We start from the raw sequence: 17,317 nt of genomic DNA, 5'->3' as shown, positions 1-17,317 counted from the left end.
GACAGACGCATTACATGCAAAGCGAGATAAGTCAAGCCTTAATTTGTTATAATTGTGATGATCATGACGTACAGCTCATGAAAACCCCAAATCCACAATCCCAGAAAATTAGAATATTACATGGAACCAAGAAGACAAGGATTGTAGAATAGAACAATATCGGACCTCTGAAAAGTATACAGTGTACTGTGCTTGATTGGCCAGCAAACTCGCCTGACCTGACCCCATAGAGAATCTATGGGGCATTGCCAAGAGAAGGATGAGAGACATGAGACCAAACAATGCAGAAGAGCTGAAGGCCGCTAATGAAGCATCCTGGTCTTCCATAACACCTCATCAGTGCCACAGGCTGATAGCATCCATGCCACGCCGCATTGAGGCAGTAATTGCTGCAAAAGGGGCCCAAACCAAGTACTGAATACATATGCATGCTTATACTTTTCAGAGGTCCGATATTGTTCTATTCTACAATCCTTGTCTTCTTGGTTCCATGTAATATTCTAATTTTCTGGGATTGTGGATTTGGGGTTTTCATGAGCTGTACGCCATGATCATCACAATTATAACAAATTAAGGCTTGACTTATCTCACTTTGCATGTAATGCGTCTGTCTCATATATCAGTTTCACCTTTTAATTTGCATTACTGAAATTAATGGACTTTTGCACGATATTCTAATTTTCTGAGTTTCACCTGTACAATACACAGTTCTAAGAGGGGTCAGAGCTCTCCTGTATTATATGATGATGATGATGATGATGATGATGTCGGAGCTTCCTTACATATAACATTGATCACATGAAAAGTAGCCATATATAAGCCATTGAATTCTGAAGGATCTCTCCACCCATGACAGGTAGAGAAAACTGAAGGGAATCGCAGGGCAATTTGACCATCTTTTCCCACCAGTTATCTATGCTTTATTTTATATCTTATTTACTGGCTAATTTTTCCTTTGAGTGTGAAGAGGGAGGAGCAGGGATAACTGCTAAGAGATTAAAAAAATAAGCACAAATTTAACTGAGCACAAGTTTCTCCATACCCTCAGCCTCTCCAAAGAGTTGGGAGTGAAGGGGGGGGGGGGAGAAGAAAAATGGCTCTATTGTTAAATTGGTGTGTCCCCAACCTTTATTGTGTCATGTGCTAAACAAATGCGTGTCTGAACCGGCCCACTGTCATAAGCAGATTAGAAGCTTATAGTTTTACTTTACTTACCATTAAATGAAGTTGCCTATATTGCAAAGGTTTTCACACAGTGAAATATTTGCACAGGTCATTATGAAACATGTACAATTATTTGTAATTTGTTATTTGTAGTTAGTTCCTCAGTCTGAACCTCACCTTAACCACTATCTCACTAGGTAGCCACAGAATACCCCATCCCCATTTTACAATATGGAGATAATAGTACTGGCCTATATTAAAGGGCTATTGTAAAGACTGATGATGCATGTTAGAGTCCCTGAACATTTAGTATTGAGCCTTTAAGTGTTAAGTTTACTTTTTTACAAACTTGAATTACTTTATGGGAAAAGAAAAAGGAAAAAAAGGAAGCTTCAATGAATTCCAGGGAGTTCCAATAACTTTGGAGATTAGTTGTGCAAACATACATATCTTACATGGTTACCATTTAAAACTTAGTGAGTGGCAGATCTAAACACATAAGCCATTGCTTGTAAATTCCAGCCAAGCGGCAAGGTAACTGTTAACATGCTCTCCTTCCTCAGAGTTCTGAGCACATCTGAGTAGAAAAGGAAGCAGGAGCTCAGCAAGTGAAAGGATGCTATAGATCAAAACTGGTAATATACAGAGCTGGTTAAGTTGCAACATATGTTCATTTGTGCAATGCCTTCAAACTAATTAACACATGGAATAATACAACAGCAGAAATATGATAATATTGGTCAAATACAACAAGATAGATGATGTAGCTGGAAGTACCAAAAGTGTGCATAAGTTATCATGTTAACCTCAAATATTTTGTCTGAATGCCACAGCACTAGGGGCCTAAAGTCTCCCCCCCCCCCCGCCCCAAATCAAGACAAATCTGTCTTACAGAAATTGAAAGATGATAATTCTCCATATTACTTTTATACAACACTAATGGAGAGTTTAAAAATTCAAATACAAACTTTCAAAGCAAACTTCTATCAACCTTCTAAGCTTCTACAAGAGTTTCTTTTTTAGATTATACAACGTAATTTGAGTATTCAGTCTAGATGATTCAACACAATACAACAGTCAATGTTACTAAATCAGTCTAGGTCAAATTTGCATCATCAGTTTGCTTTTAAACTAAAGGAACAGGAAAATAACCTTACAGTAAGACTGTGAAAGTCACACACACACATAAACACACACACACACACACACGGATTTTCCTTCTGTTAGATGAGGCACATGATATTCAAATCTAAGTTTGATTAATGACTATAAAACAAGTTTCCAGATTGCTGATTTATTGTTGAAACCAAACTAGGAGGCCCCTAACTAAATTACAATTAATGACATTTATATCCTACTGAAGTTAGGGGGGCTTTGGTTAGTCACATGGCTTCACTTTGTCCTACTGACTGCAATGGGATTTAAGAATGACTAATTTAGTTTTATTGGAGCTGAAAGCTATTTTTCATTCCTTCTTAGATTTAGAATACACTTTTAATAGGCACTTGCTTTCAGTAGAGAAAACTTTATCAAATACACACAAGCTGTTTCCTTGACATAGGTCTTTCTGAAAAATGCATCCATGGATCCCAAAAATTATTTACCAATCATGCTCAGGCTTCTACAGCTCATGCTGATTGCCAAAGACAACATATTGGACTAGAAGCAGGGCTGCACAACTTTGGCCCACCAGCTATTGTTGGACCACAGGTGAAACTCGGAAAATTAGAATATCGTGCAAAAGTCCATTAATTTCAGTAATGCAAATTAAAAGGTGAAACTGATATATGAGACAGATGCATTACATGCAAAGCGAGATAAGTCAAGCCTTAATTTGTTATAATTGTGATGATCATGGCGTACAGCTCATGAAAACCCCAAATCCACAATCCCAGAAAATTAGAATATTACATGGAACCAAGAAGACAAGGATTGTAGAATAGAACAATATCGGACCTCTGAAAAGTATACAGTGTACTGTGCTTGATTGGCCAGCAAACTCGCCTGACCTGACCCCATAGAGAATCTATGGGGCATTGCCAAGAGAAGGATGAGAGACATGAGATCAAACAATGCAGAAGAGCTGAAGGCCGCTAATGAAGCATCCTGGTCTTCCATAACACCTCATCAGTGCCACAGGCTGATAGCATCCATGCCACGCCACATTGAGGCAGTAATTGCTGCAAAAGGGGCCCAAACCAAGTACTGAATACATATGCATGCTTATACTTTTCAGAGGTCCGATATTGTTCTATTCTACAATCCTTGTCTTCTTGGTTCCATGTAATATTCTAATTTTCTGGGATTGTGGATTTGGGGTTTTCATGAGCTGTACGCCATGATCATCACAATTATAACAAATTAAGGCTTGACTTATCTCGCTTTGCATGTAATGCGTCTGTCTCATATATCAGTTTCACCTTTTAATTTGCATTACTGAAATTAATGGACTTTTGCACGATATTCTAATTTTCCAAGTTTCACCTGTACAACTTCCACCATCCCCAATGACTGGCCATTGTGGCTGGGAATGATGGGAGCTGTAGTCCCAACAGCAGCTGGAGAGCCAAAGTTGTGCAGCCCTGGGCTAGAAGACAAACCTGACATACAGTAGATGAATCCCTTAAATTCTGGGGCAGAGGGAAGGATACACAAAGAATGCACACAGGTATAATTTCTTCATACTGTTGAGAGGATGAACATTTAAACGTTTAGGCCTCTGGAAGTTCTGGACATATGCTCGACAGAAACTTAATGAACATGTTTTGTTTGTTTTTTAAAGGGAGGTGGGAGGAGAAGACACAATGACTTGCAGATCTAAGCACCTGTCCAACAAATATCCAGAGATTTGTGAAAGTGCAGAGTGAGTGAACTTTATATACAAGGTGTATAAGCCTGGGAGAAGGGGGGATCCAAAGCTGTTATATTACTTCAGAATGCAGAATGATTTCTGTTATTTCTGCTCTACTAGCCAGTCTCATTGGTATTCCATAGTACATGATGCCTGAACTGACATACACAAAAGTGCTCTGTCCAACTTTATATAAACCAACAAAGAATGGATTCAGGAAGTAGGCACCAATATTCAGAGGAAATATCTGCCCTCCATGAGTGTGCCCAGACAATACCAAATTTATATCTGGCCGAGCTTGGAGAGCCCATTTTGCAGCAAGTGGTTGATGGGCAAGAAGAACTATTGCATGATCAGTATCACAGTCCCTTAGAGCCTTTTTCAAATCCATACCATGCCCAGAATAGCGCAATGCATTAGCTTCGATATCATCAACCCCTGCCAGACAAAACCAATCACCGTCTCTGCCCTTGGGAAACCTGATCTTTGTGTTTTCATTGTGGAGGGGGCGAATGTTGAATGATTTCAGTAATTCAAACCAATTGTTGACATCAGAGGTGTAGTACTCATGGTTTCCTGTGACAAAATAAGTTCCTAGTGTGGAGCCAAGGTTGCCAAGAGGTTCCACAGCACTCCCAAGGTCTTTCACATCAGAATCAGTAAGGTCACCCACAATCACAGTGATATCTGGTTTTAAAGCATTAGCCATTTTTACGATCATTTCAAGTTTGGTTTTCCCAACAGTGGGGCCTAGATGAATATCAGAAAGCAATACCACCTTCAGGCCATCCATCGACAAGGGCAGTTTATGAACAGGAATAGCTACTGTTTTCACGGCAGGAGGCTGGGAAGCATTCAGAAGTCCAAGAATAGTCAATGCAATGGTCACCAAAATGGCTAGAGCTGGTTTCATTGCCAGTCTGCTATTTTTATTGATAATGCTCATCTTTGCACCTCTTTGGACTAAGAACTTATAGCCTTGCTCCAAAGAACCTAGGGCAAAGAGGAAAAAAATAAGGATGATGTAGCCTCCAAGACAGGTGTATGCAGCTAATGAAAAGAAATAAGGCTCTTCTGCCACAAGAAACAGCAGTGTAAAAAAGCTTGAGTGTGCCAAGACCAGGAACATGAACACAGCTATTTTCCATAAGGTAAAATAGCACGAGTTAACAGTTGGTGACTTATAGAACACAGTCACTGTGCTTCTCCATATGTGAAGGGATCCAATGAGCATCAGGGCATTAACAAACAACAGCATCTGCAATCTGACCAGCCATCTCAAGCTCTTCACCTCGATCCTTTCAGCCAAATATATCCGGGATGCTATCATGGAGAAGAAAACTATTCCAGCAACAGCTGCAAACTTTGCTTCAAGTGGTAACTGCTTGAAGATCATCTCTACACTTGGAATGGTCCCAGCTTCTTCCTTGCTGTTCTACAAGAGCATCCAGTAGACAATGGTGTGGCACTTGAGGGGTTTCGTGGTTAATTTGGCCTGAAACCAGGAACTACCATCAACTTTGTATATTAAAGCATATTCCCCTCCCCAGTATGGAAACTAGATAAAAGCATCCAATAATCCATAACACTTACAATACTTGCCATACCCTAATTTTTGATAGTATTAAAAACATTTTCAAAATCTGTTGACTTGAAATACGCAGCAGCAACCCAATCGCTCAAAAGGTAGAACAGTGCAGTTCTAACACTTATTTGATTCATTACATTTCTATACCACCACATATCAATGTCCCATGGCAGTTTTCAAAAATAATATAATAAAACCACTGTTTTAAAAAACCAAACAGTTATAATTTTAAAAACAGCACTAACAGCAATAAAACCAACTTACAATAAATTGAAGCTTGCTTAAATAACCTAGTCTTGAGAGCTATTTTAAATGCTTCCCCAAAAATGGGGAAACTCTTACACAAAATCTTGGGGGGGGGGCTATAGAAAAACCCCAGCCCTGAGTCGTCACCAGACCATTTGGAGTCAACCACAGGCAAACCTCTCCAAAAATTCTTAATAAGTGGCAGGGATCCTGAAGCAGAAGGCAGAATCTCTTAAATTCCTTGGGTCCAAGCTGTTTAGGGCTTTATAGGTAATCACCAGCATTTATACTTTGCCCAGAACATATGCAGCCAGTGTAATCTTTTTAAAATAGGAGCAATATGGTCTCTGCAGGTTGCCCCAGAGACCAACCTGGCTGCCACAGTTTGACCCAACTGAAGTTTCCAGACATATAAAGGCAGCCCAACACAGAGCGCACTGCAGTAGCCAAGTCTAGAGGTTACCAGCATACAGGTGAAACTCAGAAAATTAGAATATCGTGCAAAAGTCCATTAATTTCAGTAATGCAAATTAAAAGGTGAAACTGATATATGAGACAGACGCATTACATGCAAAGCGAGATAAGTCAAGCCTTAATTTGTTATAATTGTGATGATCATGGCGTACAGCTCATGAAAACCCCAAATCCACAATCCCAGAAAATTAGAATATTACCTGGAACCAAGAAGACAAGGATTGAAGAATAGAACAATATTGGACCTCTGAAAAGTATAAGCATGCATATGTATTCAGTACTTGGTTTGGGCCCCTTTTGCAGCAATTACTGCCTCAATGTGGCGTGGCATGGATGCTATCAGCCTGTGGCACTGATGAGGTATTATGGAAGACCAGGATGCTTCATTAGCGGCCTTCAGCAATTCTGCATTGTTTGGTCTCATGTCTCTCATCCTTCTCTTGGCAATGCCCCATAGATTCTCTATGGGGTCAGGTCAGGCGAGTTTGCTGGCCAATCAAGCACAGTACACTGTATACTTTTCAGAGGTCCGATATTGTTCTATTCTTCAATCCTTGTCTTATTGGTTCCATGTAATAATTTTCTGAGATTGTGGATTTGGAGTTTTCATGAGCTGTACGCCATGATCATCACAATTATAACAAATTAAGGCTTGACTTATCTCGCTTTGCATGTAATGCGTCTGTCTCATATATCAGTTTCACCTTTTAATTTGCATTACTGAAATTAATGGACTTTTGCACGATATTCTAATTTTCCGAGTTTCACCTGTATGTACCACTGTTTTTAGGCCATTCTCCTCCAAAAATGGCCATAGCTGATAAAAAGCACCTCTGGCTACCACCTCAGCCTAAGAAACCAGAGAGAGGCCTGGATCAAGAAGTACTCCCAGACTACGAACCTGGTTCCTTCCACTTAGACATTTCTCTTTCCACAAATGCTTCTTATGTCAAGTATAAACATCAAACGTATAACCAAGCTCCCAAACAGTTATGGGTAATTCACAGGGGAGTAAAATATCATGCAAATCTACAGCTTCTCAGAAGCAATTCAATTACAGTTAACATTTCATATGCACTAAACAGCCCCCAAGAGTCTAGTTAGTTTTCAAAATAGATCTCTTGAGTCACAGCTTACCACTACAAAGTGGTATAGTAAATTCAGATGACTAAAAGCTTACAGTGTCAAAATCAAATCTTAACTTTAATAAAATGAGGATACATAATGGGATAGTTATAAGATTACTGAGAATCTATGTGAGGTGCTTTTAGATTGAGGAAGAGCATATATAAATATGGATATAAAAAGGTACTTATTTCCTATCTTTCTCAAGCATTGAAAAAGGCAGTGATGCAGATGAGAATTCTGAGGCCACATAGGATCAAGTACCAGAATGAGAAAGTGCACTGCCACTGAACAGAACTATTGATGTGATGCACTGCATTGCCTAGAGTGTTATTTATTCATGTGTTTGTTTAATTGTTATACCACCTCCAATAAGACATCTTAAGGCAGAATATAAAAATTATTGTATTATTGTATTGTAAATAAAATTAAAATATTTACAATAAAACTATTGTAAATAGAATTATTAAAATACAATAAAACTCCATTAAAATCACATTAAACCCATTTAAACACATTAAACCCAAAAAATACCCCTGCAAAAAATCTCACATCTATGCATCCAGTGCATCAACATTACTGCTTATGGGACACTGTCACAATGCAGTGCACGCATCAATAGTTCTGGTCTTAGGTAGTCCTTGTCAGCAGTGGCATAACTAGGTGAGGGGGAAAGGGAAGTTCTATGACTGCTGCATAGGACAAGCTAGTTCCAGTTCTCCAGGACCTGGATTAGTAGTAGTGCCCTCAGCCACAAGCTGACAGTCCCATTTATGTAGCTTTGCAAACTGTGAAGAAAATCCTCCGGCCCAGCAACATAACTCTAACAAGACTTTTATTCAGGGTCAATATTATTTTCTCTAGGCTATGTAACCTTGCTAAAAGCTTTGATCATGTGCTTTCTCTCAGTGGGCTGGTTCAGACATCACATAGAACCACAGTTAAAGTGAAGCCTTGTCCTTAAGCCTCAAGAACACACCCACCCCCTCCCCTCCCCATACAAAGCTCCAGGGAATTCATCTTCTGATTTGGGTTAGAAACAAACCAAATGGTCATAACACTGCAACCTACCAGTCTTGGCTTATTCTAACCAACTTTTCCAAAATACTGTAAACTGAGATATGAACCCGGGTTTTGTATCACTGCTTATTTTAAGGAAGTTGGTTAAAATAAACCAAGTCTTTGAGGCTTGTGTAGATGGGTCGGAGGGAGGCGGGGACATACACGCCTGAGGCTCATGGACATCACGCAGAACCAAGCTTTAACTGTAGCTCGGTATGATGACTGAACTGGCCCACTCTCCATTCATACCATCATAGCTCTCATTCATGACATTAGAGAAAATTATAACCCATGTTTAGGCCATTTAGGTGAAAACATGTTTGCAATTCACCCGTTCAAATCTTTAATCCAGCTGTATTCATTATCCCATTTTTCTCAAAAAGCATGCTTTTTAGTGATTATTTCCCTTATGTAGTGTTGTGGAGAGCTTAGCGTTGTTTCTTATTTTAGTATTTTTGCCCAATATTTTACTGGTAACTTTAAAGTCAGCCAAAATTATAGCTCCATAGCTCCATAATACCAAAATTCATAAATTCATATGAGAGCCAGCGTGGTGTAGTGGATAGAGTGCTGGACTAGGACCGGGGAGACCCGAGTTCAAATCCCCATTCAGCCATAATACTAGCTGGGTGACTCTGGGCCAGACACTTCTCTCTCAGCCTAGCCTACTTCACAGGGTTGTTGTGAAATAGAAACTTAAGTATGTAGTACACCACTCTGGGCTCCTTGGAGGAAGAGCGGGATATAAATATAATAATAATAAAAATAAAATCAAGGCCATGATTCTAATCACTCATTAATAAAACTACAATAATAATATAGTAATAATAATAAATAAACTTAATATAGAATAGGAAATTTCCCTTGTGGCTGTGCATGTTTATGTGGTACAAACATTAGGCTCCACTTAAATCTGTATCAGGAACAGCCAGACTCATACCTAAGATGGATACTAGGCCTGTCCATGAGAAGGAGATTCTTTAGTGAGCTCTGAACTTTGAACTTTTGTCTCTGAGAATGGGATGCTTATGCTGAAGAAATGCTGACAGAGAGACTATCTCTGGGAATGATGTGCCTGTGCTGGGGTCATAGAAATGCTGACAGAAAGGCTTTTGAAACTGTGATCAAGATGCCATTTGGGCCTGATTTCTGCTATAACCATGCCAATTAATGCATATCTATATTGTAACCTGAGCTGGCAAGGTCTATGTAACACTGAGATATTAGAGATAATTGTCAATAGGAATCAATAAGGTTGTTTTGCATCTCTTGGTTTTCCTTTCTCTAAACCCCCCCCCCCAATATCTTTGGAGCTGCAAAAATGCTGTGCTTTAGTTACCCAGAGATAGCAAGAATCATGCCGTCCTAGCTACAGAGAACAATAGAGACTGTATGAAACTGGCAGAAATGATACTTTTTGCTATGATAAGATGGTAACGTTCTGTGTAAAAGGTGTTTTCCGAAGGGAGGGGCAGGAGCAGCTTTTGACAAACAGCATGAGTGAAATGGCTAAAAGGAAGAAACAGAGAGAATTTGGGGGCTTTTCGGCTTTGACTTTTGGCTCTTTTGGATGGGTGTTGCTGAGTATGATTCAAAGGGGAGATGGTGGTGAGCTGGGCCTTATCCACAGTGCAGAGTCTCTGTTTGAGATCTCTGCTGAAGGGCAGAGTTAAGAGTAGAGATTTACCTTGTGCCTGATCCTGTGTTTTTTCCAGGCCTACACTCTCAAAACCTCTGTGGCCAGCTTCCAGCAAGACCAGCCTCAAGCCTAGCCTTCAGCCTCAAGCCTGGTAATATGAAAACTTCAGAACCCCTTCCCCTAACCCAAATCTCTCTCTCTCCCCACCTTTCGCCAGCTTCTTCCTTTTTCCTTTCTTTATAAGGTTAAGATATTCTTAGTAGTTTTTATGTATTAATTATTGCTAACCATTAAGGCAACACACATACACACCACCTGCCAGCTATTATTTCTCTGTAAAAGCTTCTATTAGTTAAGTAAATATTTAAAAGACAGTTTAGTGTCTGTGTTTTTCTCATGTCTTTGCCAAGAAGTTGCTATATCTCACTAAAGGACCAGAGAGTTCCCAACAGGTACTGTTCAGTTCCTTTGGCTCTGAGTTGTTCATCTAGAGCATATGCAGAGTGAAAGGGGCTGAGAACACAGCACTTGAGAGGTACTTTGTCGCAGAACAATGTATGGACTCAAAGCTGAAGACCTTGGACTATATTCACCTGAACTGAACAGGTCCTTGGAATAAGGATGTTAATTCAGGACACTAAAATTGGGCTGGCCTGTCTCTGCTCTAACAGAGAGAGATCTCAAATCAATCTTTGGAATATTGTTAAGTATCTAGCTTTTGTGTTAGATATTTCAAATTCACACTGTTCTATCAGAGATCAATTGGACAAGGCTTTCAGTGAAAGTTTTTAAAGTGATAGACACATTGACACCTAGTGGCATAAACATAATTCACACACAGAAACAAGGTCTTCTGAATCCAATATACCTCACTTGGGCACAACATTAATAGTCAGAGATAGTAGTACTATATTTGATATCCTGTTCTGTTAACAGTGTGCCACCTACTGGCGCAGTGGGGAAGCATCCTGCCTAGAGAGGAGGAGGCTGTTGGTCGAATCCTCACTGGAGTGTTTCCCAGAATATGGGAAACTCCTATATCGGGCAGCAACAATATAAGAAAGTGCTGAAAGGCATCATCTCATACCGCATGGGAGAAGGCAATGGTAAACCCCTCCTGTATTCTACCAACAAAACCACATGGCTCTGGTCAGGAGTCAGTCAACACTGACTCCCTGGCACAATCTAATCTAATCTAATCTGTTAACTAATCTAAGAAGCTGCTTGCTATTAAAGAAACCAGCCCACATTTATTTTGCTAATAACTGACTGCACAATATAAAAAGACATTAAGTCAGGGTTAAGGAGTATCTGCAGATAGCTTCTAATACAACTGTTTTATTAATTTGTTTGTTTGATCTAGTAGGCAGAGATATTGCATCACAAAATCTGGTAGAACTACATAAGGAAGGAAGGAGCTATATAATAACAGAATGTTAGAGTTGGAAAGGTTTTCTAGCCCAACTGCTGTTCAATGAGCCAGCGTGTTGTAGTGGTTAGAGTGCTGGACTAGGACCGGGGAGACCCGAGTTCAAATCCCCATTCAGCCATAAAACTAGCTGGGTGACACTGGGCCAGTCACTTCTCTCTCAGCCTAACCTACTTCACAGGGTTGTTGTGAAAGAGAGACTCAAGTATGTAGTAGGCTCCTTGGAGGAAGAGCGGGATATAAATGTAATAATAATAATAATAATAATAATAATGCAGGAATCCAATTCTAATGAACAAAGATGTTGCAGACTTCCTTGTTTGGAAGCAATGGAGTTTTGAACTATGGTGGATAAATTGTTACTATCACCCCACTAGTCCATTTCGAGAGATCCATATGAGAAGTAAACTGTTTGCTGATTCAGCATTCTGTCACAAGGCCATGACACTTTGGGCACGAGGTGCGGGGGAAGAATGAAGAACTTCCACCTTTAAATACCCTGGCCTAGGGGGGCTGCTACAAGACCCCAGCTCTCTCCCAGACTAGGATCAATCTCTCTCACTGGAAACAGAATATATCAGGGCATTCTACCACCACAGATTCTTCAGCCAATCACCCCCTTTACAAACTTTCTGTTTGCTCCCTTCCTACAGCTAGGAGTGAGCTGCCGAGACACTGCACTTCGGAAAGGCATCTACACGCGGAAGCATGAAGGGCAACCGAAGGTCGTCATAAGACGCTGCCGTTCTGTTCGGCCCCACATGGCCATCCCTCACATGAGCTCAACTTCCATACAAAATGGTTAGGCGAGATGGGGGCCGGATGCTTTAGCAACACAGAGCAAATGGTTAGGCGAGATGGGGGCCGGATGCTTTAGCAACACAGAGAGAAGCAACACAGGCATTCGTTGCACCGTAATTTTCTGTAGCTTTCCCCTCTTCTCTATATTTCTCCTCAAAATTAATGTGCTCGGCATTCTCCTCCAAACCTGCTCTGGTCCTCCCTGCACGGTAACAAAGGCATCCGCTAAGATTCGGTTCTCTCCCGCTTTCCAGAACCTCCTAGCAAAGGACCTACACTTTGACGTAGAGCGGATTGGGCACTGAATTCAGTTACACTCCCTTTCTCTCGGCAGGGGAATTCCGCGCGGAAATGAAGGCAGCAAAAAGGCTGCTTCTCTTCAAAGAATTACCCAGGCCGGCCACGATCAAGAGGCGATTAGAGCAACACAGGTATACTTACGGGCGCTCCAAATCCTGCATGTAAGAGCTGCATCAAAAGCAGAGCAAGCATATTCCAGAGGATAGTAGCAGCGAAAAAAAGAAGTCAGAGGGAGCTACAGCCACTATCTTCCGAAGACCCACAATCAACCCTCCAACCCCATGACTTTGAAAGTCAGCTGATTGCAGTGGAACAACTTCCGCCCCCGGTTTTCGTACAGTCCGATTGAGCAGGGAAACGGCAAACAGGCGAATGCCACGCCTAGGCAAAGGGAATGAATAGACCGAGCAGGAAAGAACCTTTCTCCACACTTTGAACGGGGGGAACCCTTGAGAGAATTTCAATGATGGTAGAAGGGCCGCTTCCTGGCAAAAGGGATACAAAATTGTATGAGAATTAAAGTTGCCACCTTTGAGAAAGCTGCAAGACAGACTGAAATCCAATAAGTGTGGCATGGTGCGAAGGAAGAGCCAGCGTGGTGTAGTGGTTAGAGTGCTGGACTAGGACCGGGGAGACCCGAGTTCAAATCCCCATTCAGCCATAATACTAGCTGGGTGACTCTGGGCCAGTCACTCCTCTCTCAGCCTAACCTACTTCACAGGGTTGTTGTGAAAAGAGAAGGATGTAGTACACCACTCTGGGCTCCGTGGAGGAAGAGCGGGATATAAATGTAATAATAATAAAGGGCAAGTTTGCAACAATGGGATATTTGCTTGTCACAAAGACACAAAAGCTTTTGTCAGAGAAAATGCAAATAGCCACTTCTCAACAAGGTAATTATAGAAGAATTGGGTATTTATGTATTAATTGTTTGCAGAGGTGCATCCTTGACCTAAAGGCCTTTGGAGTGCCCGCCCACCCATCCCCGGCCACCTGGCTGCAAGTTAAGCATCGTTGCTCCCCTGCCACTGGTATTCAGAGGCTGAATACCATTATAATACCATATATAATTCAGCATTTGCCTCCAGGGGACTGGGAGTGAGCAGCTAAGTTGTGCAGGGTCCAAAGAGAGGTGTAGGACTTCCTCTGTACCCACCTGGAAAACTCATTGCCCGCCTCAAACAGTGGTGAGAACCTCCATGCAATGGGCAGGAGTATCAAAGGCACTTAAGAGAGAACAGCTTGCTGGCAGAGCAAAGGGGTGGGAGAGGGAGGGAGGGAGGGAGAGGGAGACTCCTCAGGGGTTTCCCTTGCGAGCCTTTGCTGTCCGCTTGATATGGGAGACAGGTTATTTGGCTGATAAGATCACAGCTAGTTCTTGTTTTATTTTTCAGTCACACATTGGAAGAAGTGTGTCTGCATCACTACTTGTCTGAAATAGAAGGATGAAGAGAGCCTTTCCCGACAAGCAGCTGGAGGGGAGGGGAGGGGAAAGAAAAAGATGTGCCAGGACTGAAGCCCAGAGTAACTGCCGAGAAGAGGCCCAAACAGGAGGCAGAGTGTGAGGGCAAAAAGCCTACAGCACCCAGTATTCCCTGGTGGTCTTCCATCCAAGTACTAATGAGGCCAGAACCTGCTTATCTTCTGAGAACAGACGAGATCAGGCATGTTCAGGGTGGAATGGGCATAGGCACGCCTCCTGCCTGCCTTGCCTCACTTCAAACCCTAGCCACTGTCACTTCCCAGGTAAGCCAGCTACTTAGTGAGCACTGGGAACCAGGCCTCCTTGCCAAGGCCACCACACACACTGCCCCTTCCCCGGCCATCAAACGTGTGCCTCCTCCTGAGAGCCAAAACAGCATCCTCTCCCAACTTAACGACTGCCAGGAAGGGTAGGATGGCCACACACTCTTCTGGGTCCTGCTTTTCTTCCCCCAGGGGCAACTGCCAGGAAGGGTAGGATGGCCACACACTCTTCTGGGTCCTGCTTTTCTTCCCCCAGGGGCAAGAAATCCCATCTCCCCAGGCTGCCCATCATCCCCTTCAGGCCAAAATAGAAGGAAAGGCCATGACCTTGAGGGCGGGATCCATAGCCCACATGCTGCACCCCTGAGGAATGGCATCCAGCACTCACCCCAAAGGTCTGCAGCAGCAAAAATGCCTGGGAGAAAGCAGCCGAGTTGCTCAGGCTTTGAGGAGAGGTGCTGGGCCTCCTCTGTGCCCACATGAATGCCTCGCTGGCTCCAGACCTCCTGCAACTATGGCTGCACATGGTATTCCCGCCTCGAAGGGTTGTGAGTGTTGGAAGTGAAGGACTTTGCGCTGTCTCTTGTCTCGACATTGGAGGACAGACTAGTGAGTCAGAGGGCTAGAGGGTCAAGACATTGGTCATCCCTTCTCTACTGCTCTGATACTATCCCTTTGGAATGTAGATTGCTAATCTTAGGGCATTCCTTCCTTCCAGACACTTCCTTCCTCTCCCCTCTTCTCTTCCTGTTCCTTCTACCTTGCAACATGCAAGCTCCTCTCCCCTGCACCATATGTGCAGAGATGCAGAATCCATCTGCATCCAGCTAGCTAGATTAGAGATTCTAACTCTTCACTTTCCTATCCAGAATGGAGTTCTCTAATAAATGCCATATATATATTGATTTGAAACTATGAACTGGCTCCAAGTTACTTTACTCTCAGCATACACACTTGCCTAACTAAATTCTGCTGTGTTGTGCCTCTGTGCACTCTGCTACAATGAAAAAGGGATTCTCTTACCAGAGAGAATTCCCAACAGTGAAAATCTCCATGTCATGGACGGGAGCATTCCAAGGCACTTAAGAGAGAACAGCTTGCTGGCAGAGCAAAGGGGAGAGAGAGGGAGACTCTTCAGTGGTTTCCCTGGCGAGCTTTTGTCCTCCGCTTGACAGGTTCTTGGTCTGATGAGAGCACAGCTGATCCTTTTATTTTTCAGTCACACTTTGGAAAGTGTTGTGTGCCTCGCCACTTGTCTGAAGTGGAAGGATGAAGAGACCCTTTCCCCACAAGCAGCCTCTTCCTGTGCTGCAGCTCCAGGGGCTGGGGCAGAGCAGGGGAAAGGAAGGGAGGGCAAAGAAAAAGCTGAGACCCGGAGAAGAGGCCAAAACAGGAGGCAGAGTGCGAGGACAAAAAGCCTATCACTTGGTATTCCCAGGTGGTCTCCCATCCAAGTACTAACCAGGCCTGACCCTGCTTAGCTTCCAAGATCAGGCAAGATCAAGCATGTTCAAGGTGGTATGGCCATAGGCATGCCTGCTTTGCCTCACTTCAAACCCTAGGGGCCCCTGCCACTTTCTGGGCAAGTCAGCTATGTAACAAGTGCCAGGAACCCAGCCTCCCTGTCAAGAGGTGCACACAGAGGTGCACCTAGTTAATTTCTGAGCCTGGACCTAAAGGCCTTTGGAGTGCCCACCCACCCCCACCCCGCAAATTCAGCATCCTCCTCCTACACACACACACACACACACACACACACACACACACACACACCGTGACAAGCGCAGTATTTTTGACACATGGGTTTTTGAGGACACAAACAACAACTGTACTCACAAGAATGTAAGAATATAAAGCAGGTATATTTATGCAAATAGGCATTAGCAGAAACATTTCAACACGCAACTTAACATATTCCCATCCCACATATTTCTTTCCTCCTCTGTCTCTAACGCACCCAGCACAGGTCACAATCACATTCAGCTGCCCAGCACAGCGTGGGCCAATGGCACATCACCCAGGACACACTAAAGAGAATTTGGGGGGCCCCAGGGAGTGTGGAGGCCCTGGACTTTGGCCCCAAAGTTCAGGGGTAAGAGCGCCTCTGCACATGCGCCCCCCTCTCTGGCCATCAAGTGCTATTTCCACAGCATGTGCCTGCACCTGAGAGCCAAGCCCAGCATCCCCCCCCCCCCCACAAGCTTAACAACTGCTAGGAAAGATAGGATAGCCGTGCACCTTTCTGGGTGCTGCTTTTCTTCTCCCGGGCATGATTGTAGACTTCTCAGTTTCCAGGGGGCATGGGGCACATGGGAGGATAGGTCTTGTGGTAGCACACATGAATTCTTCCCTTTGCTAAGCAGGGTCCACCCTGGTTTGCATTTGATTGGGAGACATGTGAGCACTGTAAGATACTCCACTTAGGGGATGGGGCCTAAGATAGGATAGCCGTGCACCTTTCTGGGTGCTGCTTTTCTTCTCCCGGGCATGATTGTAGACTTCTCAGTTTCCAGGGGGCATGGGGCACATGGGAGGATAGGTCTTGTGGTAGCACACATGAATTCTTCCCTTTGCTAAGCAGGGTCCACCCTGGTTTGCATTTGATTGGGAGACATGTGAGCACTGTAAGATACTCCACTTAGGGGATGGGGCCGCTCTGGGAATAGCACCTGCATACTTGCATGCAAAAGGTTCCAAGTGCCCTACCCTCCCTTGCAGATCTCCAAATAGAGAGGGACTCCTACCTGCAAACTTGGAGATGCTGCTGCCAGTCTGTGTAGAAAATACTGAGCTAGATGGACCAAGCGCTGAGCATGGGGCAGCTTCCTTCCTATGTTCCTGTGGCTAAACCCAGGGCAGGCACGGGTGTATTCATCCATATGTATTCATTTA

General features: G+C 43.1%; 2 protein-coding genes and 2 pseudogenes across 3 annotated transcripts in view; all 4 read right to left on the bottom strand.

Annotated features, from left to right (window-relative positions):
* The window catches only part of GLB1 (galactosidase beta 1), a 66,251-nt gene extending 53,291 nt beyond the window's left edge, over window positions 1–12,960 (bottom strand). Inside the window, exon 1 of one of the 2 annotated variants that reach the window (XM_053262462.1) lies at window positions 12,821–12,960. In XM_053262462.1, coding sequence (XP_053118437.1) covers window positions 12,821–12,871 — 51 coding nt within the window. In that variant the 5' untranslated portion in view covers window positions 12,872–12,960. The remainder of the gene's footprint in view (window positions 1–12,820) is intronic. The other variant, XM_053262463.1, reaches the window with a different exon arrangement.
* TMPPE (transmembrane protein with metallophosphoesterase domain) lies at window positions 3,644–12,950 on the bottom strand. The gene is made up of 2 exons (XM_053262464.1): window positions 12,821–12,950; window positions 3,644–5,510 (listed from the first exon to the last, which is right to left on the bottom strand). Exon 2 carries the CDS (start codon window positions 5,409–5,411, stop codon window positions 4,086–4,088), a length of 1,326 nt encoding a protein of 441 aa, XP_053118439.1. The 5' UTR covers window positions 5,412–5,510; window positions 12,821–12,950; the 3' UTR covers window positions 3,644–4,085.
* Window positions 12,961–14,252: 1,292 nt separating the features above from the next.
* LOC128332206 (uncharacterized) lies at window positions 14,253–14,371 on the bottom strand (annotated as a pseudogene).
* Window positions 14,372–15,840: 1,469 nt separating this feature from the next.
* Window positions 15,841–15,957, bottom strand: LOC128332208 (uncharacterized; annotated as a pseudogene).
* Window positions 15,958–17,317: the final 1,360 nt, after the last annotated feature.

This window comes from Hemicordylus capensis, chromosome 6 (assembly GCF_027244095.1).
Source record: "Hemicordylus capensis ecotype Gifberg chromosome 6, rHemCap1.1.pri, whole genome shotgun sequence".
Lineage (NCBI taxonomy): Eukaryota > Metazoa > Chordata > Lepidosauria > Squamata > Cordylidae > Hemicordylus > Hemicordylus capensis.
This window is presented reverse-complemented; position numbering and strand designations above follow the sequence as displayed.

Bases quoted from the DNA above. Each gene is read 5' to 3' on its own strand.
- TMPPE (XM_053262464.1), bottom strand. From the start codon at position 5,411: ATGATCTTCAAGCAGTTACCACTTGAAGCAAAGTTTGCAGCTGTTGCT.